The sequence below is a fragment of the Triturus cristatus genome, chromosome 10 (assembly GCF_964204655.1).
Source record: "Triturus cristatus chromosome 10, aTriCri1.1, whole genome shotgun sequence".
Lineage (NCBI taxonomy): Eukaryota > Metazoa > Chordata > Amphibia > Caudata > Salamandridae > Triturus > Triturus cristatus.
The window spans coordinates 274,081,144-274,105,241 of record NC_140593.1 but is presented as its reverse complement, the minus strand read 5'-3'; the positions used below and the strand labels follow the sequence as shown (position 1 = coordinate 274,105,241).

Here is a 24,098-nt window from a genome sequence, read left to right as displayed (position 1 = left end):
CAAAGCCATTCATAAGGACGAATGGATTTCCTAATCCTGGGATACTGGGCATTCCCTGTAGTTTACTTACAAGTCTCTATAATGAATTCTTTCTGGCTTTACTGTAAGCAAGAATGGTTCAGATGGCGGGTTGAAACAAAAATAAAGTCATTCAGCTTGATAGAGGTCACCAGAAACTGACACCTCAAGGTCATCTTCAGCTTTTTTTTTTAAATTAAGATTGTAGGAAGCCGTCTCTGTATATGGTATACCACTAGGTAGTTATACCTTGCACAGAATCCAGAGATTCCCCCCGAAGTGTACAGGGCTCAGTGCAAACCCAAGATGCTCTATTAGTGGTAGTGTGGTTGAGCAGGCTTCGGCCTAGCACAGAGTGCAAGACATTCATTGCACAACACAACCAATTACATAAACGACTCAAAAAGGAAAGCACACCAATATTATAAAAATGAGCTGTTTTGTTTTATTTTGAGTTGAAGGCCAAGATCTTCGCAATAAGGTAAGTAAGTTTTTAAATAAAATTACTTTTCAATTTCAAAAGTCGACAGTTCAATGTTATCCTATGGAGGACAATAATGCAGTTATACAGTTAAGTATCCAACTTACAGTTCCAGTCTTCTGGACGAAAGGTCAGCAAGGGGCAAGGGGCCGGTGAGCACCAAAACTGCACCACTAGCAGCACAGGGGTGGTTGGGTGCCAAGATCAGCATCGGAGTTTGGCCCAATGCGTTTCAATGGAAACCGGGGGAGCTAGCAGCCACACTGCTTGCAGGTAGGTAAATTGGTTGCAGGGGCCAAGCTTTAGGGGTTACAGCAAGCAAGGAGGCAGGGCACAAAGCAGCACCAAACATACACCATCAGCGGCGGCCGGGTACAGGGTGCAAATTCAACGTTGGGCACCCAATGCTTTTCAGTGGAGAAACTCAGTTGGACAAACAGGCTGCAGGCGTCACATCGGAGTTTGCAAAGGGAGACAGACAGCAGAGGCAAGTAGAGATGTAGAGGGTCATAGGTGCACCGTTGAGTCAGCTCCCCAAGGCCCATGGGTACGTTTAGATGTCGGAGTCTTCTTATCGGAGCCAATCGCAGTACGGGGGAGCCTCTGGATGCAGGCGTCGTCGTGGAGTCCAGAATAGGTCAGCCAACGCTGGCTCACTGGGAAACTTGTCCTGGATCAGTGAGCCACCTGAACATGGGACGTAGGTGTCAGGAGTGGTCAGGACTCGTGGTTCCAGCTGGCACCGGGGTCCTTCGTGTTGGATTCTTGGGGGCAGAAGCGCTGTCCTCTGAACTTTGACAAAGACCAAAACTCCAGACAGTCTTCCTCTGGTTTCTGGAAGACACTGGCTGTAGGACAGGTGTCATCTTCTCGTAGGGTCTATGAAGCTGCAGACAGGCCGGTAAGGCTGGGGCACAGTCTTCTTAGTCCTCCTTCTTAAGTCACAGGTTACTGGTTTCAAGGTCTGAGGGAGCCTCCTAAATACTAGGTTTAGGGGGCATTTTAAGGAAGGAACAGTTGGGGACAATGGGCACCTCACCTGGGGTAACTACACTCTATTATGCCGCCTTCCTGTGGGATGGGGCATAGCCCTAGCCCTGACTGGACGAGTCCCCTCACCTTCAGGATGAAGGGCACTGAAAAGTTTGCTTAACTTAGACTCCTCCACCTGAAGGGTGGAGTTGGCAAACCTCCTAGGTCTTTAAGTTTTCTCGCCAAAGTGGTAGTGTAAACCAGGGGCTGCCATTTACTGCTAGCAGCAGAGGCAGGGGGGGGGGGGGCGGTTGTCACATTACAAAGGCAGCAAGCCTTTAAAGCTTCCTCTTCGAGCACTGTGCCCATCCTGGGTGAGGTGTGACATCTATACCAGGATGTGAATGGTTTCTGGTCCCGGAGAGCACCACCACCACCACCACCCAGGGGTCCAGATACAGGTCAATGTGCGGCAGGCTGCCAAAAGCCAGTCAGTGACCACACCAGTGTCGGTAGGTCTTCAGTCGGCACTACTGAAGTGCCTTCTGAGTACATGGTTTAATAAATCTCACACTGGCATCAGTGAGGATTTTTTGGAAAGATGTTTGGTACCAGAAACTGCTGGTTCAGTGAAGCCATCATGGTACTGGGGGAACTAGTTATAGATTTTCCAGCCCATGTACTCTTTATGGCTTCCCTGGCACTTGCTATGTTTACAAATTGACTAAAGTACTGTAGGGTCATATCTACTCATGCAGCTATGCCCTCACCTGTGGTATAGTGCACCCTGCCTTAGGGCATTAAGGCTTGCGAGAGGGGTGACTTGCCTATACCTTCAGGAAGTGCTGGCTGGCATGGCAAAGGGTGCCATGTCGACTTTGTCGTTTTTCACCTCACAGGGGCATGCAAGTGCAGCAGCATGGTCCTAGAGAAGGGATGCCAGGGGACAATCTTCAGCTTCCACGCCCTAGGTACACAGGGTACCACTTACTAGGGACTTACAGGGGCAGACGTACCAATTGTGGATATGTTTTTAGGGAAGAAGCACTGGCACACAGGACCTGGTTGGCAGGGACCCTGTGCACTCCAATCGAAACCACATCAATTTCCAGTCAAAAAGTGGGGTCTAACATGTCATAAGAGGCACCTTCTCACAATTATGTAGTAAGAAACATATTCGAACAATGGGATAGGAAACAAAGAAGAAACACCAGAAGGGAGTTGCTAAGACTGCTGGCAAGTTGCAAGTCTTTAACAGAGTTTACACTTGTACGTAGTCTACTCAGCACCTGGAAGTACTATCCACTTTGGTAATATATTGATAGCAAGTCAGCAAATATAGATTTGGTCACAAGGATTCATAGAAGAGTATGAACTGAAAGATTTGCTTAGGATCACACAGAGTTGATGCTCAAGTGACTCCACTGTCTGCAAAAACACTATACACACTGCTGTGGTCATGGACAATAACTAACATAATGCAGCACAAATAAAACAAAAATTTGCATTGGTAAATGCATTCGATTTTAACTATGATTAATAAGCAGTTTCTTGTTTCAAGTTGTAGCTTGATGAGTAGTTGTGCAATATAAGTTGCAGAAAGTCTGTTAAAGTGTTATGGCTTATTTATGTACAAAAAGGCAATACATTGCGCTGTTACTAGTGGTACAGTGCAGGTAAGTAATAAGAGGGAAATAGAATTAGTTGATGTAATAGCAATATTATGTGTTTAGAGGAGTTGACAACTTATGGGACTGGTGCTAATGCACTGTTCAAATCATGGCCCAGTTATCTGCAAGGTAACTGTACTGGTTAAGGAATAAAATATAGCAATATTAGATGTTTAATGTGGTCCCTGGAGCTTTTGGTCCCGATATCACTGCACCTGCTGCACTGCTGAAATCATGACCCTAGTGCTTGCTAGATAACTGTACATATTGACTACCTGTTGTAAACTATAGCAACATTAGGTGTTTAGAGGAGTTCTGACAACGTTTGGGCCTGGATCCACTGCACCTGCTGCACCATTCAAATCATGACCCTATTGTCTGCAAGGTAACCCCACTTGTGACGGACTGCCTGTTTAGTTTGAAATGTTAGCAATAATCAGGGTTTAGTGGCGTCCCTAGACCTTTTGGCCCTAGTACTACTGCACCTGCTGCACCATTCAAATCATGACGATAGTGTCTGCAAGGTAACTGCACTTGTAATTGCTTGTTTAGTAGTAAAATATAGCAATAATCTGTGTTCAGTGGGTTTCCTAGACCTTTTGGCACCTGTGCCACTGCACCTACTGCACCATTCAAATCAGGACCCTAGTGTCTGCAAGGTAACTGCACTTTTAACTGCAAGGTAACAATTTGTGACTGCCTGTTTAGTAGTCAAATATAGCAATAATATGGGTTTAGAGGAGTTCGGACAACCTTTGGGCCCGGTGCTACTGCACTCGCTGCACCATTCAATCATGACTCTGCTGTCTGCAAAGTAACCGCACTTGTGGCTGCCTGTTTAGTAGTAAAATATAGCATAGCTATTGAATACTAACTTTATTTTTAATGTGCAATGTCTATTATAACATTTAGAATTTGATTATAATGACCTAATAGATGGAGTTGAAAATAAATAAATCTGATAATGCCTACAGAGTGCTAAAAAGGTACTGATGCCTGAAAAGGAAATGCCACAAGTTCTAAGGCTAGAGCATCTGCTTTACAGAACTAAGTAATAAAAAGGAGGCATTCCAGCATACTGTTAGAAGTGGTCTGCCTATCAGTGGGAAGAGATTATCTTGCCGGTGAATGAGGCTTAAACAGTGTGAACAGCTTTAGTAGAAATATCGTAAATGCATGCAGCCAGAGGTAATAAAAAACAAAATTCCACACAAAAGCGAATGAACACAGTAATTCGGCTTTGGGAACTGACAAGACCCCCCTTTTAAGATCTATTAAATACAAGAGATTTCACAACTAAACCCAAAAAAGCAGGGCCATGTGAGGGGTGGGAGTACATACAATTTGTAAAAGCTTTCATGATGTTATAGCAAAGACAAGCAACCAATACATAGACCATTTGGGAAGCGGAACCCATGTGATCAGGTTTCATTTTGCATCTGTTGTGAATATTTTCAAGGACAAAGTATCATACAAAAATGGGGTAACCTTGTAAAAAGGAACTGCGGTCTCAGTAGTTTAAGCCTTTGCATTAAAGTACAACCACAAAACTGATTCACAATATTACATTTATTTAGGAAAAAAAAAAAACTTTCCCCACAATACATTTTACCAAATAGGATTTGGCTTGTACAAAATATATATATATATATAAAAAAACACAAAAAACCTGTTCCTGCAGATCGAGGACTTCATAAAAATGGAGCACAGAAAGCAGAAATAAATATGGTCTCAAAACACATACTGTTCTAGCATAACTTACAAAACAAAATGCCCACATATTTTATCCCCAGATAACCATTTCAGTCCTTGGCCACATGATCTAAAATAACTTTCTACAGTCATGGATGCCAAAGGACCATTAAATAAAAACACAAAAGCACCAAATGAAGTGAGTTTTAACATACAACTACTTAAAGAAAATATACTGTGCACATACTATTGCCTTCAACTACAGCCTGTGCACACATCTGGCTAAATGGTGATTCATCTACCTTCGACACCTAGAAACCTCTTTACCACATTAGGAAGAAGTCATGCTTAGAAAATATTTGTATTCATGATCAAAGTACTGTCAGGGACCCTTTTACCTTCTTCACTAGTCATATCTCAACCAGTTATGTTGTTAAACAACAACAGTTCATTACATCTTACTGTGCAGACTTGCAAGGCCCTTGAGAAATGCACCCAAGAGATTCTTGATCAAACATGGATGCTGACATTGCATGCGTTCTTGTTAGGGGGTCATTAAATGTTGCCACCCTAGTTATAAAGAATTTTGGTAATAAGAGGTCTTTCACCCTGAGCCTCTTCGGTTTACCAGCAAGGAGAGCAGCATGAAGTAAGGAAGAAGTGATCTGTGCAAAATGCTCTGTCCAGATATAATCTTGACCAGATCCAAATTCACACCATCTTGACAAGAGATGCAGTGGGTGCGGGACAAAACAGGATGTTTTCTCTAATGATGGACCCTTTGCATGGGAATGGCAAATAAGGACACAAGGAATCAAATGATAGGTTTCTTTTTTAGGAGTAATACACATTTGTCCTCATGTCACAATGCCCATGGCTTCATGCTGGGCCTTAGTGCAAGACATTCTCTTTGGAAGTTCTTGATTTGCATACGTGTCAACTCCCACTATGGGAGCCACTGCTTTCAAGTAAAAAACAAAATCCTGTTAATGCACAACAATTTTTTCCAGCTGTAAATATGTTGCAGTGCTGCTTTCCGAGAGAAAATTGATTTCACTGTCCGAGTCTTTATCCTCAGAGTCTACTGAAGGAAGCTCATTCTGTACAGAGGATGTCGTCTCCTGACTAAATCCACACGTCTCTCTCTGCAGGGCCTTTTGAAGTCTCTCTATACCTGTAAAGGAATAAAGTAAAAAGTGTTATTCCATATCAGTGAAAATACATTCTGTCCAAAAGTAGACATCCTGATGTAAAGAATATAATATGTTATTTTTTTTACTATTGTAAAGTATGGGGGGTGCCATGAATCATGATAAGTAATGCCTTAGGAAGGGTCATTATGCCCCCACCCCCAAACGTGGGATTTAAATAGCATATTACACTTAGTGCATCAGCATATATGTACTGTGCCACCTGCGACTTAGTAAACCGCGCTTTTCTCAGCTCAATTTCGCTGTACTGTGGTACGAGAATGGAATTTCAGCTTCGCAATACAGCAATAAACGTCTGGATCTCCATTAGTACAGTTGCTCTAAATAAATCTCACTTTACACATTGCTAGGATTTAAATTGACAATCAAACCATCTGGCATGTTTAAATGGAACATTTAGCCCAATGAGCCATTCTGCCTATAGGTTTTGAAACAAGGTCTGTGGTGCAAGAGTCATACGTTTAATAATATTACAGAGTTGCATTGATTCATACAATTGGAGGAGTTACATATTTATTCTCTATACAATAGCAATTTCAAGAGGCGATGGTCAGGCTTTGGCCAGGAAACTAAGGGAATTGCCGCAATTTGGAAAAAGGAATGCTACAAATCTGACAAATGTCATGTTCAGCACATTCTGCTGCTAGTCAGTGACAATAAGGAATGTCTGGCTGGTACCCACAAGATTCCTTGGGCTATACAGAATTGGAAAACATGTTATGTTATATTGATTTATACAGCGCACTAATCACCCGAGAGGGTAACCAAGTGCTGGGGCAGGTGGATAGGTTAGTGGTCACCAAGGTGCTTATACGAAGGGTGATGGTCTTCAGCTTCTTGAGGAACTCAAGTGAGGAGGAGGCTGTGAAGTGAGGAGGAGGCTGTGATGCGTTGAGGGAGGTTGTTCCTTGTCTTGGGTGAAATGTAGGAGAATGAGAGACCACCAATTTTGCTTCTGTGGATGCAGAATATGTGTGTGAGAGTGAGGCAGAGCATAGGTGTCTGGTGGGCTGGTGAAAGTGTATGCGGCTGTTGATTCAGGTATTCTGGTCCTGTATTGTGTAGGGCTTTGTATACGTGCGTGAGAAGTTGGAATTGACTGCACTCGTTAATGGGGAGCCAGTGAAACTTCCGGAGGTGTGGTGTGATGTTGGTGTGGCACTGAGGTCAAATAGGACTCTTGCAGCAGTCTTCTGGATGGTGTAGGATTTGTTTTGAGATTCAAGTGTAAAGAGTGTTGCCGTACTCCAGCCTGCTGGGGACAAGTGCTTGTGTGACAGTCTGTCTGGTGTTCTGAAGTAATCATTTGAAGATTTCACAGCATGCATAGGATGTGGAAGTAGGAGGTGGCCACTGCGTGGACTTGAGCCGTCATGTTGAGCTTGTCAGTTAGGATGATGCCTAGATTGCTTGCCTGATCTGTGGGTGTTGGTCCAAATTCCATCTGCCACCGGGTGGAGTCCCATGAAGAGGCCTTGTTGCCAAAGATGAGCACTTCAGTCTTGTCGGAGTTGAGCTGCTGACAGTTTGCTCGCATAGTCTACTACGATGGTCACGCAATCGGTGAAGTTGGTTCTGGTGGTAGTTGTTTTGACCATCAGGGGCAGGAGGTGGCAGTGATGTCTAGTGATCGGATGATGTTGGCGAGCAGTGTCACATGTATGTTAAGAGGGTGGGGTTGAGGGACGATCCTTGTGGGACTCCTCAAATCAATTTCATGGTCTCCGATGTGAAGGGTGGCAGCCTGACCCATTGGGTTCTTCCTGTGAGGAAGGTTCTGATCCATTTGAGAGCGGATCCTTGCATGCCAATGTGATGGAGTCTTCTGATGAGGGTGTTATGGGAGACAGTGTGAAGGCCGCAGAGAGGTTGAGCAAGATAAAGGCTGCCGTTTCTGCTCGGCCCATTATGATCCAAATGTCATCAGTTGCCGAGTTAAGTGCTGTTTTGGTGCTGTGGTTCTTTCTGAATTGTGATAGAGAGAGAAGCTGGTGAACTTTGAGATGGGTTGTGAGTTGCTTGTTGATGGGCTTCTCAATCACTTTGGTTGGGCAGGGAAGCAGGGAGATGGGTCGAAAGTTGCTCAGTTGATGCAGGTCGGCTGTTGGCTACTTGAGGAGGGCATTGATTTCTGCAAGTTTACATTTATCTGGGAAAGTGACGGATGTGATCAAGGTGTTCATGCTGTGGGTCCAGGTGGTCATCATTGGTGATGTTTCCAGATAGTAGTTGTGATGGAGCATGGTTCCGTTGGACCTCCTGAATGGATGGTCTGCATGATTGCTGCTGTGTCATTTTTGGTGAGGATTGTCCATCCGGTCATGTGGCCTTCTCGGTTGGGGGTGGGTAGGTTAGCTATGAGTTAACTGGGGTTGGGTTGGTTGGCGAAGTTGCTGTAGAGGTTTGTGATTTTGCTGTGGAAGAAGTTGGATAGGGTGTCGCTGGGCTGCTGAGAGGCAGTGATGTTGATGACAGTAGCTGAGGGAGAAGTGAAATCTTTAACGATTCAGAAGCCCTCCTGAGCAGCTGTTGGAGCTTCCTTTGATGAAGTCCACTAGTGCTTTTCTCTTGGTGTCTCTTATTTGCTGGTGATAGTGTCTGAGTGCAGCCTTGTAGGTAGTTGTGGTAGGCCATTAATTTCCTTTCTAGCTGTTTACAGTGTTTAGTGTCTCTGAAGTCTGCCGTGCCCCAGCTGGGCCTGCTAGTGTGATCTACTAAGCTTGTTGGGTTTGATGGGTGCCAGGGAGTCCGCGCAGTTCTTGATCCGTTGTTGTTCTTGCCAAGGTTGTCTGGGGGGCTAGGTTGATCTGTGCTGAGGGCGCTGAGCCAGTCTGCTTCTGTGACTGCCTTAGCTGCACCTTGGAATGCTGAAACTAGCAGGGGTGTGGACTTGAAGTGTGTTGATTTGAAAGTGCATGATAAAGTGATCCGTCCATGTGAGCAGTGTGGTGGAGCTGTATTTGATTCTATCACTTGTGGTGAAGATGGGGCCCAGTGTGTGTCTTGTGGTGCGTGTTGGTTCTGGGACGAGCTAGGTGAGATTATTTCTGCTCAAGCTTGAGTACAGTGAGTCCGGTATCCTTTCAGTCTTCCAGGTGAAGTTGAGGTCACCAAGGAGAATGTAGGCTCTGGGGTCAGTGGTGAGCGGAGCAAACAAAGTTGATGAGGCTTGTAATCCAGATGGTTGGTAGGCAAGGGTACCGAGCATAGTGAAGTTTTTGGAGATTTGCAGCTTGAAGTGCAGGTGTTCCAGAAACTGGGTGGCGTTCTCTGTAGATGTTGTGCATTTGATGGAACCCTTGTAAATGATAGGGAGTCCTCCTCCAGGCTTGTTGAGGCAGTCCTGTCAAGCAATCCTGTAGACCACTAGATTTTCTGTGGCGATGGTGGAAGCAGAGATGGGGTTGAGCCAGGTTTCTGTGATAAAGAGTATGTCAGGTGCGTCACTACTCAGCAGGTCCCATATTTTGGTTGCGTGTTTGCTGAGTGATCGTGTGTTGAGATGCGTGAATGAGAATGGTGGTGATGTGCAGGTTTGCTGTGGTGTGTGTGTGTTGGGCGGGGTGTTCGTATTTGCGTGGGTGGGTAAGAGTGTGGCTGCTGGAGAACCGGCAGTGGGTGGAGGTAAAAGCTCCTACTGTGGTGTGAAGAGTAGCACATCAGCAGTTAGGGGATCACCGTGACCCCAGGAGTGCGGTGGAGTATCGCTGGACAGTGATCAGACCAGGGTTCCGATCCAGGAGCAGACCGGCTTGTCTGCTGCGTCTCCGGGTTGCACCTGCCATTAAGTAGGGGAGACTGTTTTGGCAAGAAAACCAGAAAGGTATTTTCCTGTCCAGGTGGAGGATAGGAAATTTAGCGATGTCATTGCCTGTGTAGGTAAATGACGTCACTTTCTGTGCTGATGGGAAATCACAGCTTTTATACTTTTATTGTAGTCCTGAATTTGATACCAGTCATCAAATGAGCAGTGCTCCATACAGCGATTCTGCCACAATTCAGTGATCTGAGCTCATATTACATAATTTAAAGTGCACACTACATATCCTAGGAAAATCCACATATATTTGGTACGGCTAGACTTCGGACATTCAGGGCAAAACCTCTTTGGTTGATGTCCCAGGGTTTACGTTTGTCCATGTGATAAATGCAACAAAACATTGTGCAGATATTTTCACTCTTTTAAACAAGTTTGCTCATTACAATTATGTTTTTAAGCTGCAATGACATATTGATGCAGGGTTTGTAACACAACACAGCCTTCCATCTGACAAAATATGTATTGTTTTAAAGTGTTTGAATCACATCAATTTTTAGGTCTAGCATTTGAGACAGAGCTTTAGCCGTTTCACCACACTACTGTTTCACCCCCAAAATAATCATACATTATATACATACTAAGAGGATCATTTGGCCAGTGGGCTTCATTATTGGTGTGTTAAATTGCCCTTCACACTTTGCTTCCGTCCACTTTGAGCATACTCAATGAGCAATAGGTCAGCTCACTTTACCCACTGACCCCTTTTTAATCTGAGTGACTGCACAAAGCCTGTGCATGTTGTTGACATCTGCCTAAAATATTTCCTTTCTCTTCCGTGACACGAGTTCAAAGTGTGCTTTATTTTATTTTTTATATTAACTTATACTGGCTATTTATTTTACCGGCACTATGGGTGCCAAGTTAGATGGTGATTTATTTTCTGTCAGCGTTTTTACATTTACTGTAATAATGTGTTTAAGTGACACTAACAGTCTAGCTGGCTGCATTTTGAGTGCAAGGCTTGATTATGGTTTAATCTGGTTTCCTCGAGAAAGAAGAATGAAATGCACGCAACTGAAAGGCTTGTTCTTTAAAACAACAACACTAGTGAAGTGGTCCCCACAGTGAATACTTTTTCAACTAACAAAATTCATTACAAGCATAAGACAACCATGTTTAGGTGGCTGCACATTATTTTCCATTTTATTTTGCAGCACAGGCTTGCATGGAAAAAATAATCAAACACTGTACCAGCGAAGACAATATTTATTGGCTTGGTTAAAAAAAAAAAAAAATACTTTCGGTGAGAAGATTAATACATTTTAAAATGAAAAACACATTATAAAGTGTTTCGTGATCCCACAGATGCATAGCTGCAATCTACGTTTTAGGGATATCTGAAAGAATCCTACGATGAAGAAAAAAGTAAAGTACTCTGCTGGGGAGCAGCCAAAACATAAACTTAAGTGGGTTGGAGGCAGTAAGTCACTAGCATGTAAAGAAAATACAGAACAAATGACAGATTGCTCCAAAAACCTGGAGTAGCACAGTACAGAAGACACTACAACTCAGTGTCTTTAGGCTCAAAAACTGGGCCAAATCAGAATCAACAGGCAGAACATCTTAGTAAGCACCGATGGAAACAGCACATGCCGTTGCTAACGGTCCAACGCCAAACTCCACGTAGCTTTGATTTAATTTTGATATTTATATAGCGCAGCAGTCACCCAAGGGCATCAAGGCGCTAGAGAGAGACTGCACATACCACGGAGTCCAGAAGCAAAATGAGAGAACTTCAGCTCACCGTTTGCCTGAGACCAGCCAGGTCTTAAGGGCTTTTCTGAACGGGAGCAGAAGGATAGATTTGAGCGCCAGGGGTAGGGAATTCCAAAGCTTACACGCTGCCACGGAAAAAGCCTTATCCCCCCCCACTTCCTCTTCTTGGTACCAGAAGTTGCATTTGAGGTGAGGAACGAAGTAATCGGCTTGGGGAATACCATTTGAACATGGCCTTCAGCCTTAGAGGATAGGAGGCGTGCAAGGACTTATGGACCATACACAGTGCTTTAAAACGGATACGTTGTTCAATGGGAAGCCAATGTAGGTGTTCTAGTCCCTTCTTGGTGGATTGTCTTTTGGGAATGTCCATAATAAGTCTTGCCAATGCATTCTGCAGTACCTGGAGTTGATGTTGTAAGCCCTTACTAGCAGCCAGGTACATGTTATGTTATATAAATTTATTATGCGCACAGCTACTCAGGAGTGTTCCGGCGCGAGACCAGCAGGGTAAGGCAGTGGGCTTCAGGCGAATAAATTAGTTTTCAATTTCTCCACAAATATAACTGGATCCTGGATGGTGCGCAGGACCAGAGGAAGAGCATTCCATGCAACCGACGCTTTCACGGAGAAAGAGCTGCCCCCTATCCTCTGACGCTTAAAACGTGGGACCTGGGCAAAGCATAATGAGAAAGAGCGCAGGGAGCGTGCATGAACATAGAAGGATAGACGCCTCTGCAAGGAGAGGGCCACACCCATGGAGCGCACGGAGGGCCAAGGTCAGGAGTTTTAAATTTCACTCTGGCCGCCATGGGCAGCCAGTGGAGAGAGCGCAACTGATGATGCACACTATCCCTGGTCGACAGACCCAATAGGAGCACAGGGCATTGGAATTATCAAGTCCGGACATTACCAGGGCCAGTGCTACCTGGATCCTAGCAGAACGCTGGGTGAAAGGGAATATTGAATATGCTACTTACCAGTATGCATCTGTTCTTGGCATGTAGGGCTGCTGACATTCATATCTGTGCATAGATCGCCGCCTAGTGTTGGGTCCGGATGTTTGCACGTTGTTGTCCTGGAAGAGTCTTCGAAGTATCCTGGGATAGGTGACTCCTCCCCTGGACTACAGTGCGCATGGGCATCCTCTCCATCCTCAGATTGTTTTTCGCCATTGTGGCAGTGATGGAGTAGATACAGAAAGTGATGACCATGCTTACAGTAATTGAGAGCTGCAGCTGCTACAGGCGCCGGGGAGGAGGGTGGGCGATATGAATGTCAGCAGCCCTACATGCCAAGAACAGATGCATACTGGTAAGTAGCATATTCAGTTCGAGGCATGTGGGCTGCTGAATTCATATCTGTGCATAGAATACATAGCAGTACCTCCCATTAGCGGCGGCTACCAGTGCCAGCTGCAGCGGTCTGAAAAAGAGTTTTGAGAACAGCCTGTCCTACAGCTGCCTGCTGTTTTGATTGCACATCTACACAGTAGTGTTTGGTAAATGTGTGTGTAGTGGACCAGGTGGCTGCTCTACATATATCATGCAAAGGGATGTTTCCCAGGAAAGCCATGGAGGCCCCTAACTTACGTGTTGAGTGGGCTCGTGGGGGAATCGTTAAAGTGCGTTTAGCCTTTTGATAGCAAATTTGAATACATTTAACGATCCATCTGGCTATACCTGCTTTGGAAATAGCGTTACCTTTGTGGTGTGGGGCAAAGGCAACGAAAAGTTGTTTAGTCTTCCTAAAGATTTTAGTCCTGTCGATATAGTACATGAGGGCTCTCTTCACATCTAGTGTATGGAGTGCTCTTTCTGCGACAGTTTGTGGGTTTTGAAAGAAAACAGGCAGTTCAATAGTTTGATTCATGTGGAACTGCGATATCACCTTGGGCATGAATTTGGGGTTGGTACGTAGTACGACCCTGTTGGCGTGAACTTGTATAAATGGCTCTTGAACGGTTAGTGCCTGGAGTTCACTAACTCTTCTTAAAGAAGTGATCGCTACTAGGAAAGCTACTTTCCAGGTAAGGAATTGAATCTCGCATGAGTGTAGAGGTTCAAAGGGTGGACCCATCAGGCGTGTGAGGACCAAGTTGAGGTTCCACATTGGAGCCGGTGGGTGGCTTGGAGGAATTACTCGTTTGAGTCCTTCCAGGAATGCTTTGATGGCAGGCACTTTGAATAAAGAGAGGTGCTGCCTGTTCTGGAGATAGGCTGATATTGCGGTCAAATGGACACGTATAGAGGTGTATGCCAGATTGCATCGGTATAGGTGTAAGAGGTAACAAATGATGTTTTGGATAGATGCGTCTAGCGGGTTAATGGCATTATTATTGCAATAAATGACGAACCTTTTCCATTTGGCTGCATAGCAAGCTCTGGTAGTGGGTCTTCTAGCCTCCTTAATGATGTCCATACAGTCAGGTGGCAGGTTTAGGTAGCCAAACTCTAGGACTTCAGGAGCCAGATCGCCAGGTTCAGCTGTTGCGGATCTGGGTGCTGAATCTCTCCATGGTTCTGCGTCAAATGCGCGGGTTTGATCCGCAGCCGTTGATGCGGCACCACGGAAAGTTCGAGAAAAGTGGTGTACCATGGCTGGCGCGCCCACGTTGGAGCAACCAGGACGAGTGTCAGGGAGTGTTGTCTGAGTTTGCGAGCCACCAGCGGTATCAATGGCGCTGGGGGAAAAGCGTACGCAAATCTGCCGGACCAGTTCATCCATATCGCATTGCCCTGCGATTGTGGATGTGGGAACCTGGCGGTAAAGCTTTGGCATTTTGCGTTTTCGCTTGTGGCGAATAGGCCTATCTCTGGATGACCCCATTGCTGGAAGTACGGTTGGAGTACTGATGGGTGTAACTCCCACTCGTGCATCTGGTGGCTGTGTCTGCTGAGCAGATCCGCCATCTGGTTGTCCTTGCCGGGGAGGTGTTCCGCCATGAGGAACATGTTCCTCTGAATGGCCCACTTCCACATGCTCTGAGCCAGATGAGACAACTGTGGAGAGTGTGTTCCTCCCTGCTTCTGTATGTAGTACATGGCGGTCATGTTGTCCGTCCGGATCAACACGACTTTGTTGCACAAGTGTACTTTGAATGCTTTCATAGCCAGGAAGATGGCCATCAGTTCCAGAAGGTTGATGTGCATCTTCCGTTGTTGTGTTGTCCATAGTCCCTGCACTGTGTAGTTGAGTACATGAGCTCCCCATCCCTGGAGAGACGCGTCCGCTGTCAGTATTATTTGTGGAACAGGCTCTCGGAACGGTCGGCCCTTGCAAAGGTTTTGTGGATTCCACCAATGCAGAGAGTTGTATGCCCGACCGCTCACCAACACTAGGTCTTTCAACTGTCCTTGAGCCTGATTCCACTGACGTGCTAAGCACTCCTGAAGCGGGCGCATATGTAGTCTCGCGTGTGGGACTATGAAAATGCAGGAGGCCATCATGCCTATCAACTGCATGAACACTCGCGCGGGAAGGGAGTGTTGTGGTTCGAACTTGGAAATCAGCATTTGCATGCTGTTGATTCTCACCAAATTTGGCTGAGCTGTGGCCGCCAGAGTGTCTATAGTCGCACCTAGGTACTATTGTACGTGTGCGGGTTGGAGATGGGATTTTGGGTAATTTAGTGAGAACCCCAGACTGTGAAGGAGGTGAATGGTGCGGGACATGTGGCTGGCACATTGTTGGGCTGACTTTGCTTGAACAAGCCAGTCGTCCAGGTAAGGGTAGACGTGTATGTGCTGCCTCCGTAGATGTGCCGCCACAGTAGCTAGGCACTTCGTGAAAACTGTTGTCACGCCGAAGGGAAGGACTTTGAATTGGTAGTGCTGCCCTTGAACAGTGAACCTGAAGTATTTTTTGTGTGAGGGGTGAATGGGTATGTGGAAATACGCATCTTTGAGGTCCAGTGTGGCCTGGAAGTCTCCCTGCTTGAGCAGCTTGAGCAGCGGGAGGACTTGCTGTAAAGTGAGCATGTGAAAATGCTCGGAGAGAATGTAGCGGTTCAGGGGTCTCAGGTCTAGTATAGGTCTGAGTGACCCGTCCTTTTTCGGTATTAAAAAGTACAGGGAGTACACCCCCGTGCCTTGCTCGTGGACGGGTACGACCTCTATTGCGCCTTTTAGTAGCATACTTAGCACTTCCTGCTGTAAGAGCGTTAAGTGCTCTGAGGACATAGGACGGTGTTTTGGAGGTATTGTGGGTGGAGTCGAGGTTAATTCTAGGCAGTAACCGTGTTTGACAATATCTTTGACCCACCTGTCCGTGGTGATGGAGTTCCACGTGGACAGGAACCTTTGTAGCCTTCCCCCGACAGGTGTTGTGGTCGGGAGGAAGGGAGAGGGCGTCACTGTTTGTTCTTGGGGGGAGGACCTGGTGTTGCCGTATCCGCGTCCTCTGCCCTTTGAGCCACGATAACCACCCCGTGTGTTTTTATCGTAGGAACCTTGTGTGTTTCCTTTGTTGTAGGTTTGCTGTGACCCCTGTCCTCTACCTACTCCTCTATTTCCGGGGCGACGAAAGGAGCCGCTCCGAAAGGACTGCGTTTGGAGAGCCCCCATGGACTTTGCAGTGTCTGTGTCCTTTTTTATTTTCTCTAGGGTGGTGTCAACCTCTGGCCCGAATAAGTAGTCGGGGTTGACAGGCTGGTTGAGGATGTTATTTTGTATCTCAGGTTTGAATCCGGAGATTCGTAACCAGGCGTGTCGTCGCAACATGACGCTAGTGTTTATGGCTCTGGCAGCTGTATCCGCGGCATCCAGTGCACACTTAATGGATGCGTTTGTGAGGAGTTGCCCCTCCCTAATGAGGATCTCTGCTCCCTCTTTGAATTGGTCAGGGAGATGTTGGAGTAATTGTTTTAATGTGTCGTAGTGTGCCCGATCGTAGCGAGCGAGGAGCGCCCGAGTATTGGCAATTCGCCATATGTTAGCTGCCTGGGCCGCAACCCGTTTGCCGGAGGTCTCTAGCACCTTGGACTCTTTGTCCGGGGGAGGAGCATCACCTGTAGTTTGCGAGTGTGCCCGTTTGCGAGCATTCGCAACTACTATGGAATCCAGAGGTAACTGGCCTCTAATGTAGGTAGGGTCCCCAGGCGCCGACCTGTATTTCTTGTCGATCCTGGGGTTTATTACTCTTGCCCTGGTAGGTTCCTTGAAGATGTCCTTTGCTGGTTTGAGGACACCCTTTAACATGGGTAGAGTTTTTATTTTCCTTTCTGAGGATGCGAAAGTATCCATGAGAAAGTCGTCCTCGACGGTGTCAGAGTGGAGTTGCACACCATGATTGGCCGCAGCACGTTCAATGAGGGCGTTGAATGCGGCAGTGTCCTCAGTGGGAGACGTTTTTGCTCCATAGAGTTGCGGGTCCTGTGTATCCATAGGTGCACCCGAGTCTACAGGGTCATCCCAAGCTTGGTCAGTGTCCTGTTGTCCTTCAGGGTCCATCTCTCCGGGGTAGGGGACGTGGTCACCTAGGTAGTCAGTCCTCCAAAACGTCTGTTTCGGAGTGTGTGGGAGAGAAGGACTGTGGATCTTGGTAAGAGGAATGGAGAGGTTCGTAAAGAACTGGTTCCGAAGCCACTGGCAGCTTTTTCTTAAGCGGGATCCGGTAGGAGTCCAAAGCTGGCTCGGAAGTTATTCTCCTCTTGTGGAGCATCATCCTGCCGGTGTCGGCGTCGATGATGTGTGATGGTGATGTCTCTGCAGGAGAGCGTTCGGCAGGCGTGATCGTGGTGTGGGTGACCCATGTCCTGATTTGGAACAGTTTCGGGGCCGTGGATGGCGGCAGGCCAAAAGTGATGTTGGCTGGTGCCGAGGAGGCTGGTGGAGCTTTTACCGGCTCGGAGCCTGACGTGTCCTGGGGGACTGCTTTGTGTTGGACGCGTTGCGCAGCAACTGTCCGCACCTGGAGCGCCATCGAGTCTTTTGCGCCGACCGGTTCTGTAGAGGCGGGCGTGGACTTCTTCGGCGCCAGTGGGTCATCGAGTCGAAGAGTGGTAGTGGCCGTCGACGTCGTTGATGAGTGTGCCTTTGGTGGTGCTGTCGAAGCGGTGTGAGACGCAGCAGGCAGTTTGACCTTTGGGGTCGGCGCAGATTGTTTCGGTGCCGGGAGCCGAGTAGGTTTGGTGGCACCGAAGGTCTTTTTCCATGTGTTGGCGCCGACGTCGGCTGCTGCAAGCTCAGCACCGAAGTCTCGTTTGGTGCGGTCGGTGCCGACGGGTTTTGCTGGCGTCGAAGGTGTGGTGGGCCTCGATCCGACCAGCATCACTTTTGGTTTCGGTTTCTGGTGAACCAATACAGCTTTTGGTTTCGAAGAAGGGAAACCAGCCGTTTTGGGTAGTAATGGCTGCCGCTGAATGTCCGAGGCCGGGCCAGAGGGCGGGGCCGAAGAACTGCGGGATAGGTCTTGGGTAAGGCCCGAAGGCGATCCCTCGACCGGAGCCATAGACTGGCGCACTGGAATATCCTCAGTCTGTATGGGTAGTCCGTGCTCGTCACTGGAGCTACTCTCTTCGGCCCCTAAGGCCTCATCGTAGTCTCCTACCTCGGTGTCGGCTTCATCTCTGTGAAAGAGTCGTTCTTCGACGTCCTCCGATCCGGAGTCGTGTTCGGAAGCGGGGCTGGAGGGTAGGTTCTCCACGTCTTCGACATCTTCGTCCTCGGCGCTGAAGATGTTGGTCGGGGCCGGTGCCGCTTGCTGCGCTTCGAGTCTCGCTGCTCGTCGATTCCGGAGAGTCTTCTTGGATCGGAATCGGGCACAGGCCATACATGTAGACTCGTCGTGATCCGGTGAAAGGCATTTGTTGCACACCGGGTGGACGTCGACATGGGGATATTTCGCATTGCATACAGGACACCGCTTGAATGGTGTCCTCGATTCCATCGTCGATGGTCGGGTAAGATGCGAAAAAAATTGGTTCTGGAAGTTAGTAAACTAACAAAGATACTATCGATACCGATCGGGAACAGTACCGACGCGAACTAAAGGCCTTTTGGCCTGGGAAAAGTTTTTCCTAACTTGAGTCAAGATAAGCACATCCGAACCCAATGGCGGAAAAAAACAATCTGAGGATGGAGAGGATGCCCATGCGCACTGTAGTCCAGGGGAGGAGTCACCTATCCCAGGATACTTCGAAGACTCTTCCAGGACAACAACGTGCAAACATCCGGACCCAACACTAGGCGGCGATCTATGCACAGATATGAATTCAGCAGCCCACATGCCTCGAACATATATATTTAACATCCTTAGGAGCCAGGAGAATGTGGAAATGGTATGATTCACTTGGGCCTTGAAGCTAAGTTCCGTGTCCAACATGACTCCCAGATTCTAAGCCTTTTCACTCGGGACAGGAGAGCATCCCAAAGATTGAGGCCAGCAGTTACGGTTTCATTTGATTGTCCCTGATCCGAATATCACCTCCTCCGTCTTCCCCCCGTTAAGTTTAAGGAGGTTAGCAGACATCCAGTCTGCTACTCCGGACATGCATCCACGGACATTCTCGGACCATGAGCCCAGCCCCTTAGAGATGGTAACCATAATTTGTGTATCATGTATTTTGCAAGCCAAAAATAGTTAACCTCAAAATAGTCTGAATGCATACACGTATCCATCAGTCTACGTAGGCTGTTAACTTTTATTATTAAAAGGTTTCCTGGGTTAATAAGGAATAATTTCAAAATACGCATTTGTAACATGTGCTTCCAATACCCCACTGATACACTATTCTTTAAAGTTCATGCATTTACTAGATGGCTTATTTCATCAAATCACAAACTTCACTTACACAACTTAATATTGTCCACTGAATCTGAAAAGACCAATCTAAACCATCCAGGTTCATAGCAGTAAAATGCTTGACCGGGGCTGATGTACAGTTTTTCTTCAAGAAGTGTCCACCATAATTCCAGTTCGGATTCAAACGTTCGAGTCTTCATCAACTACAAGTATGAGGCAAAAATGTGTTAGAAATAAAAATTTAAAAAACCCTGTCTATTTTAAAATGCAGTTTTGGTGAACAAACTTCAGCACCACAATTAGGGGACGGATTTTCAGGATAAATACTTATCAGTAAGAAACTAGCTACTTCTTTATGACAATTAACATTTTAGGTATGGATCGTATAAACTATAAGTCAACTTGACCAATGTAAGATCACAATGCCCAAGTATATAGGTGCCACTTTTAAACTCTTTGTTTGCACCCTCATACTTTGCTTGATTTTTTTTAAACATACATTTGTGACACCTCCCTTTCTTCACCAGGGAGGGTCCAACATGCATAATTATTACTACAGGTAAGCAGCTAGTTACTTTGCAGCACATATCTATTTTAGGAGCACATGCTGTGCACAGATTATATAGGGGTCTCCTCCTCCACACTGGGTCTCTGGTGCCCTGTTGTGGATGGAATCTTGAAGGATACAAGTAAGATAAAAAATTTCAATCATTAAGCTAGGGATGAATATTTAGCACAAACATCAGAGTCAGAACTGAAAGATATAGAATTTACTTAAATAATATTAAAATTTCCATTTAAGCCCTTATTACAAGCACCTCTAAAATTATGATGGGGCTGGTCACTAGTGACCTATACCATTAGACTGTTGAATTCCAGGGAAATCCTGCTGTTCTGTGGTGCATTACCCAGGGCTATCACCTGCTCTATGCGGATGAAGTTTCCTGGAAAAGTACTGGGGGGGGGGGGGGGGGGGGGGGGGGAACATGTGGGAACCGCACAGTAAATCAGACTGCTACATGTTATCCTCCAACAAGTTGTATGCTCTGTTATTTCCCTCATCCCAGAATTACCGGGACCCCCCCAATAATGGTAATTCAGAAGAGACATAATTTGGATTGTCCAGACCACTAATAACGAGGGTCCTATTTGGCATCATGCTGCATCTACAGATGCCTGAATTTTTAGATCAAGAGATTCTACGTTTTGACTTTATTCTGCTCACTTAAGATTGGTTAATGGCCTTCTTGAAAGTTACCAAAATCTAGAATGGACACTTAAATGGCTGAAGCATACCTCCCTATAAAAAAAAAAAATCTGATTTAAAAGCACTACTTCAAATATTCTGTAATAGCAGTTTTGGTTAATTTTCCCTCTATCACCATCCCATCTACCCTGAACATTGTAATGGAGGAGCTGGTAAGAAGTAATTTTAAATGAAAATGCAACTATTAGTGTTTGAAAGCTTTTTACAAGTGGGACCTCAAACCATAACCTGTGGGGGAGCCTAATTACTCATAGTTTTACCGCTCTTCAAGGACATTCAACTCCAGTGATTTGTGAACTATATAAATGTTCTAACAGACTACCAAGATCAGCGAACACAGCCACTGTAGCTTGTTGTATAGTAGTTTTTGAAGAAAGTCTCTTCTTCTGGCTACATTGCAAAGATATTGTAGTTTTTGTAGTCCAGTATGGAAATCGATTTACTCTACTTCCAGAGAAAGTGGGCAGTACTCTCTCCAAAAATATAAGGCCAGAAGTATCAATACACTGTTTTGCGATTCCCTAATTGCGAATCATTGCGATTCGCAATTAGGAAATCGCAAAACGGCATGCATAAAAATGTGTTGAACACTTTCTGCAATTCCTAGGAGGTCGCAAATGACCTACCTGATGAATATTAATGAGGTAGGTCGCAATTTGCGGCCTCCTAAGGATCGCTAAAATTACAGGGATGGTGGCCTGCTGGGGTCAGCAGACCACCATGTCCGTGATTGCTTTTAAATAAAGCAATTATATTTCGTAAAGCAGTCCGTTTTCCTGAAAGTAAGACCGGATGCTTTACAAAAATAAATATGAATAGTGTTACTTTCATTTTTTAAGAGCAGGCAGTGGTCAGTGGGACCACTGCCTGCTCTTAAAAAATGCTTCCCAAATATTCACAAAGGGGAAGGGATGTCCGTTGGGGACCCCTTCTCAATTGCGAGTGGGTTACCACCTGCTTGAAATAGGTGGTAAAATGTGAATGTTTTGCGACCGCATTTCAGTCACAAAACATTTCTACATACCGATGCGATTCGGTATTGGTAAGTTACGCCCAAAACACACCCCTTTCTAATAGTGAATGTCAAACCCATTTTGCGATTCGGTAACAGGTTACCGAATCGCAAATAGGATTTGCTGTATCTGAAAAGCATAATTTGCTGTGAATCGGCCCAATTGCAAAGACAAAAATCCTTGAGGCATGTGCCCTAAGTGTTTTCTGAAGATTCCAGAGCAGAACATTTGGATTCAGGCTTTTCAAAGTTGGGGCTAAAAGCATTACCAAATTATGGTACAGAGAAATGTACATCCATAGTGATAAAATTTGGTTGGAAAATCATGGTAATTCAATTTGGAAGCAGTTCATAATTCCGAAGACTCAGAGGCAGTGAGGACCTGAAGAGATGATGACCCGTATTAGAATTCACATTTTCTCTCTCCCCCCTGTGTCCCCCGGAGCACAGAGGTGGCCAGAACTGTGGGTTCTGGGACCACCAGATTAGAGCATGCTTGCTGAAACACGAAGGTGTCAATTCCTAAAAGCTAGGCTTTACAGAAGAGACTAATTGCACAAGTTTGTGTAACGATATATCTGTAAGAGACATTAGTTAGTGATAGATTCCTTACCTTAGAATATCCCCAGGCGTCAGACTGGATCCGGAAAGTTTTGCTAGCAGTACCCCTGCGCGTCAGAGGGTGGCATCGTGCTGCTTTGCGTCTGTCGCTGGCGACGTAAGCACTGAGATGACGTCACGGAGACTACTTCGGCGCCACCCATGCACGCTGATGTCAGTTCTGTACACTACTTTCCGCGCCAGGAACGCAGAGCCATGCAAGAAACTGACCACTGGTGCCAAGAAACTAGGGCCCTGAAGGGGATGACCTTAACCCTAGAAATCAGTTCGCAGAACGGGGAGATGGGTGGGGCGGTAAGGAATCTATCACTAACTAATATCTCTTACAGATATGTCGTTAAACAAGTAGTAACTTGTGTATCTGAAAGAGACACGTTAGTGATAGAGTCCTTACCTTAGAATAGATACCCCAGCAATACCAACCCCGGTGGTGGGTCTGCGAAAAGATTACACCAGAAAGTCACGGAGAACAGAACAGCCAAAGAAGCCGTCTCTCCGGACTGGACTGTCAAGGCAGTAATGCTTGCTGAACGTGTGCAGCGAAGCTCATGTAGCTGCCTGACAAATGTCCTGAAAGGGGACGCCGCGTCCCAAGGCAGTAGTGGCTACCGTCGCCCTGGTAGAATGGGCACGCAGCCCCACAGGAGGCTCCTTCTTAGCCAACGGATAACAGGCCTTGATGCAGAGAACGACCCACCAAGAGATGGTCCGCTTGTGCACAGCCCAACCTCTTTTGGCGCCCACCTAGCCAACAAAGAGCTGGTCATCCACCCGGAACTGTCGTGTGCGCTGCAGGTAGAACGACAGCTCACGTTTTGGGTCCAGATGGTGGAGCCTCTCTTCCTCTTTTGAAGGATGCGGAGACAGAAAGAAGGTGGGCAAAGTGATAGTCTGCCTGATGTGGAAGGGAGTGACAACCTTTGGCAAGAAAGGACGGGTCCTTAAAACCACCTTTTCCGGATGAACAGAAAGGAAAGGAGGTTTGGAAGAAAGAGCCTGGAGCTCACTCACTCTTCTGGCAGAGGGGATAGCTACCAGGGAGGTCGTCTTGAGAGTGAGAAGACGCAAAGGACAGGTATGAAGGGGCTCGAAGGGAGCGCACATCAGATATGTCAAGACAAGATTTAAGTCCCGTTGAGGCATTTTGAAAGGCACGGGAGGAAACGTGTGCGTAATGCCTTTCAGGAAAAGGTTAACAACTGGGGACTTAAGGAGAGAAGGCGGATCTGGAAGCCGAAAAAAAAGGCAGAGATGGCCAAAAGAGATCCTTTGATAGTGCCCAGAGCAGAGCTCTGCCGGGCCAAAGAAAGAAGGAACATAAAGACTTCAGAAAGAGTGGCAGAAAGGGGATCCACAGTCTTAGCTGTGCACCATGCCACAAACTTGTTCCACCTGCAGGCGCATACCGTCTTAGTGGAGGGATGCCTGGCTGCCAGAATGACATCACAGACTTCGGGAGGAAGATCGAAAGCTGTCAAATGTCGCCGCTCAATCTCCACGCATGGAGGTGCAGGCTGGACAGGTTCGGTTGGAGGACTGTACCCTGCCTCGGCTACAGAAGATCCTCCCGAAGAGGCAGTCGGATCGGGGAAAATCGATCGCCATGCTGAGTAGCTCGTGATACCAGTATCTTCGTGCCCAATCCGGAGCCACAAGGATGACTTGGGCCCGGTCGCGCTGAATCTTCTACAACACTCTGAGCAGAAGTGGTATCAGCGGAAAGGCGTACAATAGACCACAACTCCACTCGCGGCGAAAAGCGTTGCTGAGCAAGTGCAGCCTTGGAAATTCCAACGCGCAGAACTGAAAACATGTGCGCGTTCTCTTCGGTGGCGAAAAGATCTAACCAAGACTCTCCCCACTGTTAAAAGAGAC

General features: G+C 46.5%; 1 protein-coding gene across 1 annotated transcript in view; it reads right to left on the bottom strand.

Annotated features, from left to right (window-relative positions):
- Positions 1-4,692: 4,692 nt before the first annotated feature.
- Positions 4,693-24,098, bottom strand: part of LOC146789312 (1-aminocyclopropane-1-carboxylate synthase-like protein 1) — an 80,191-nt gene continuing 60,785 nt past the window's right edge. The window contains exons 13-14 of the mRNA XM_085631058.1: positions 19,373-19,526; positions 4,693-6,007 (exon numbers count right to left, since the gene is read on the bottom strand). Coding sequence (XP_085487184.1) covers positions 5,820-6,007; positions 19,373-19,526 — 342 coding nt within the window. The 3' untranslated portion in view covers positions 4,693-5,819. The remainder of the gene's footprint in view (positions 6,008-19,372; positions 19,527-24,098) is intronic.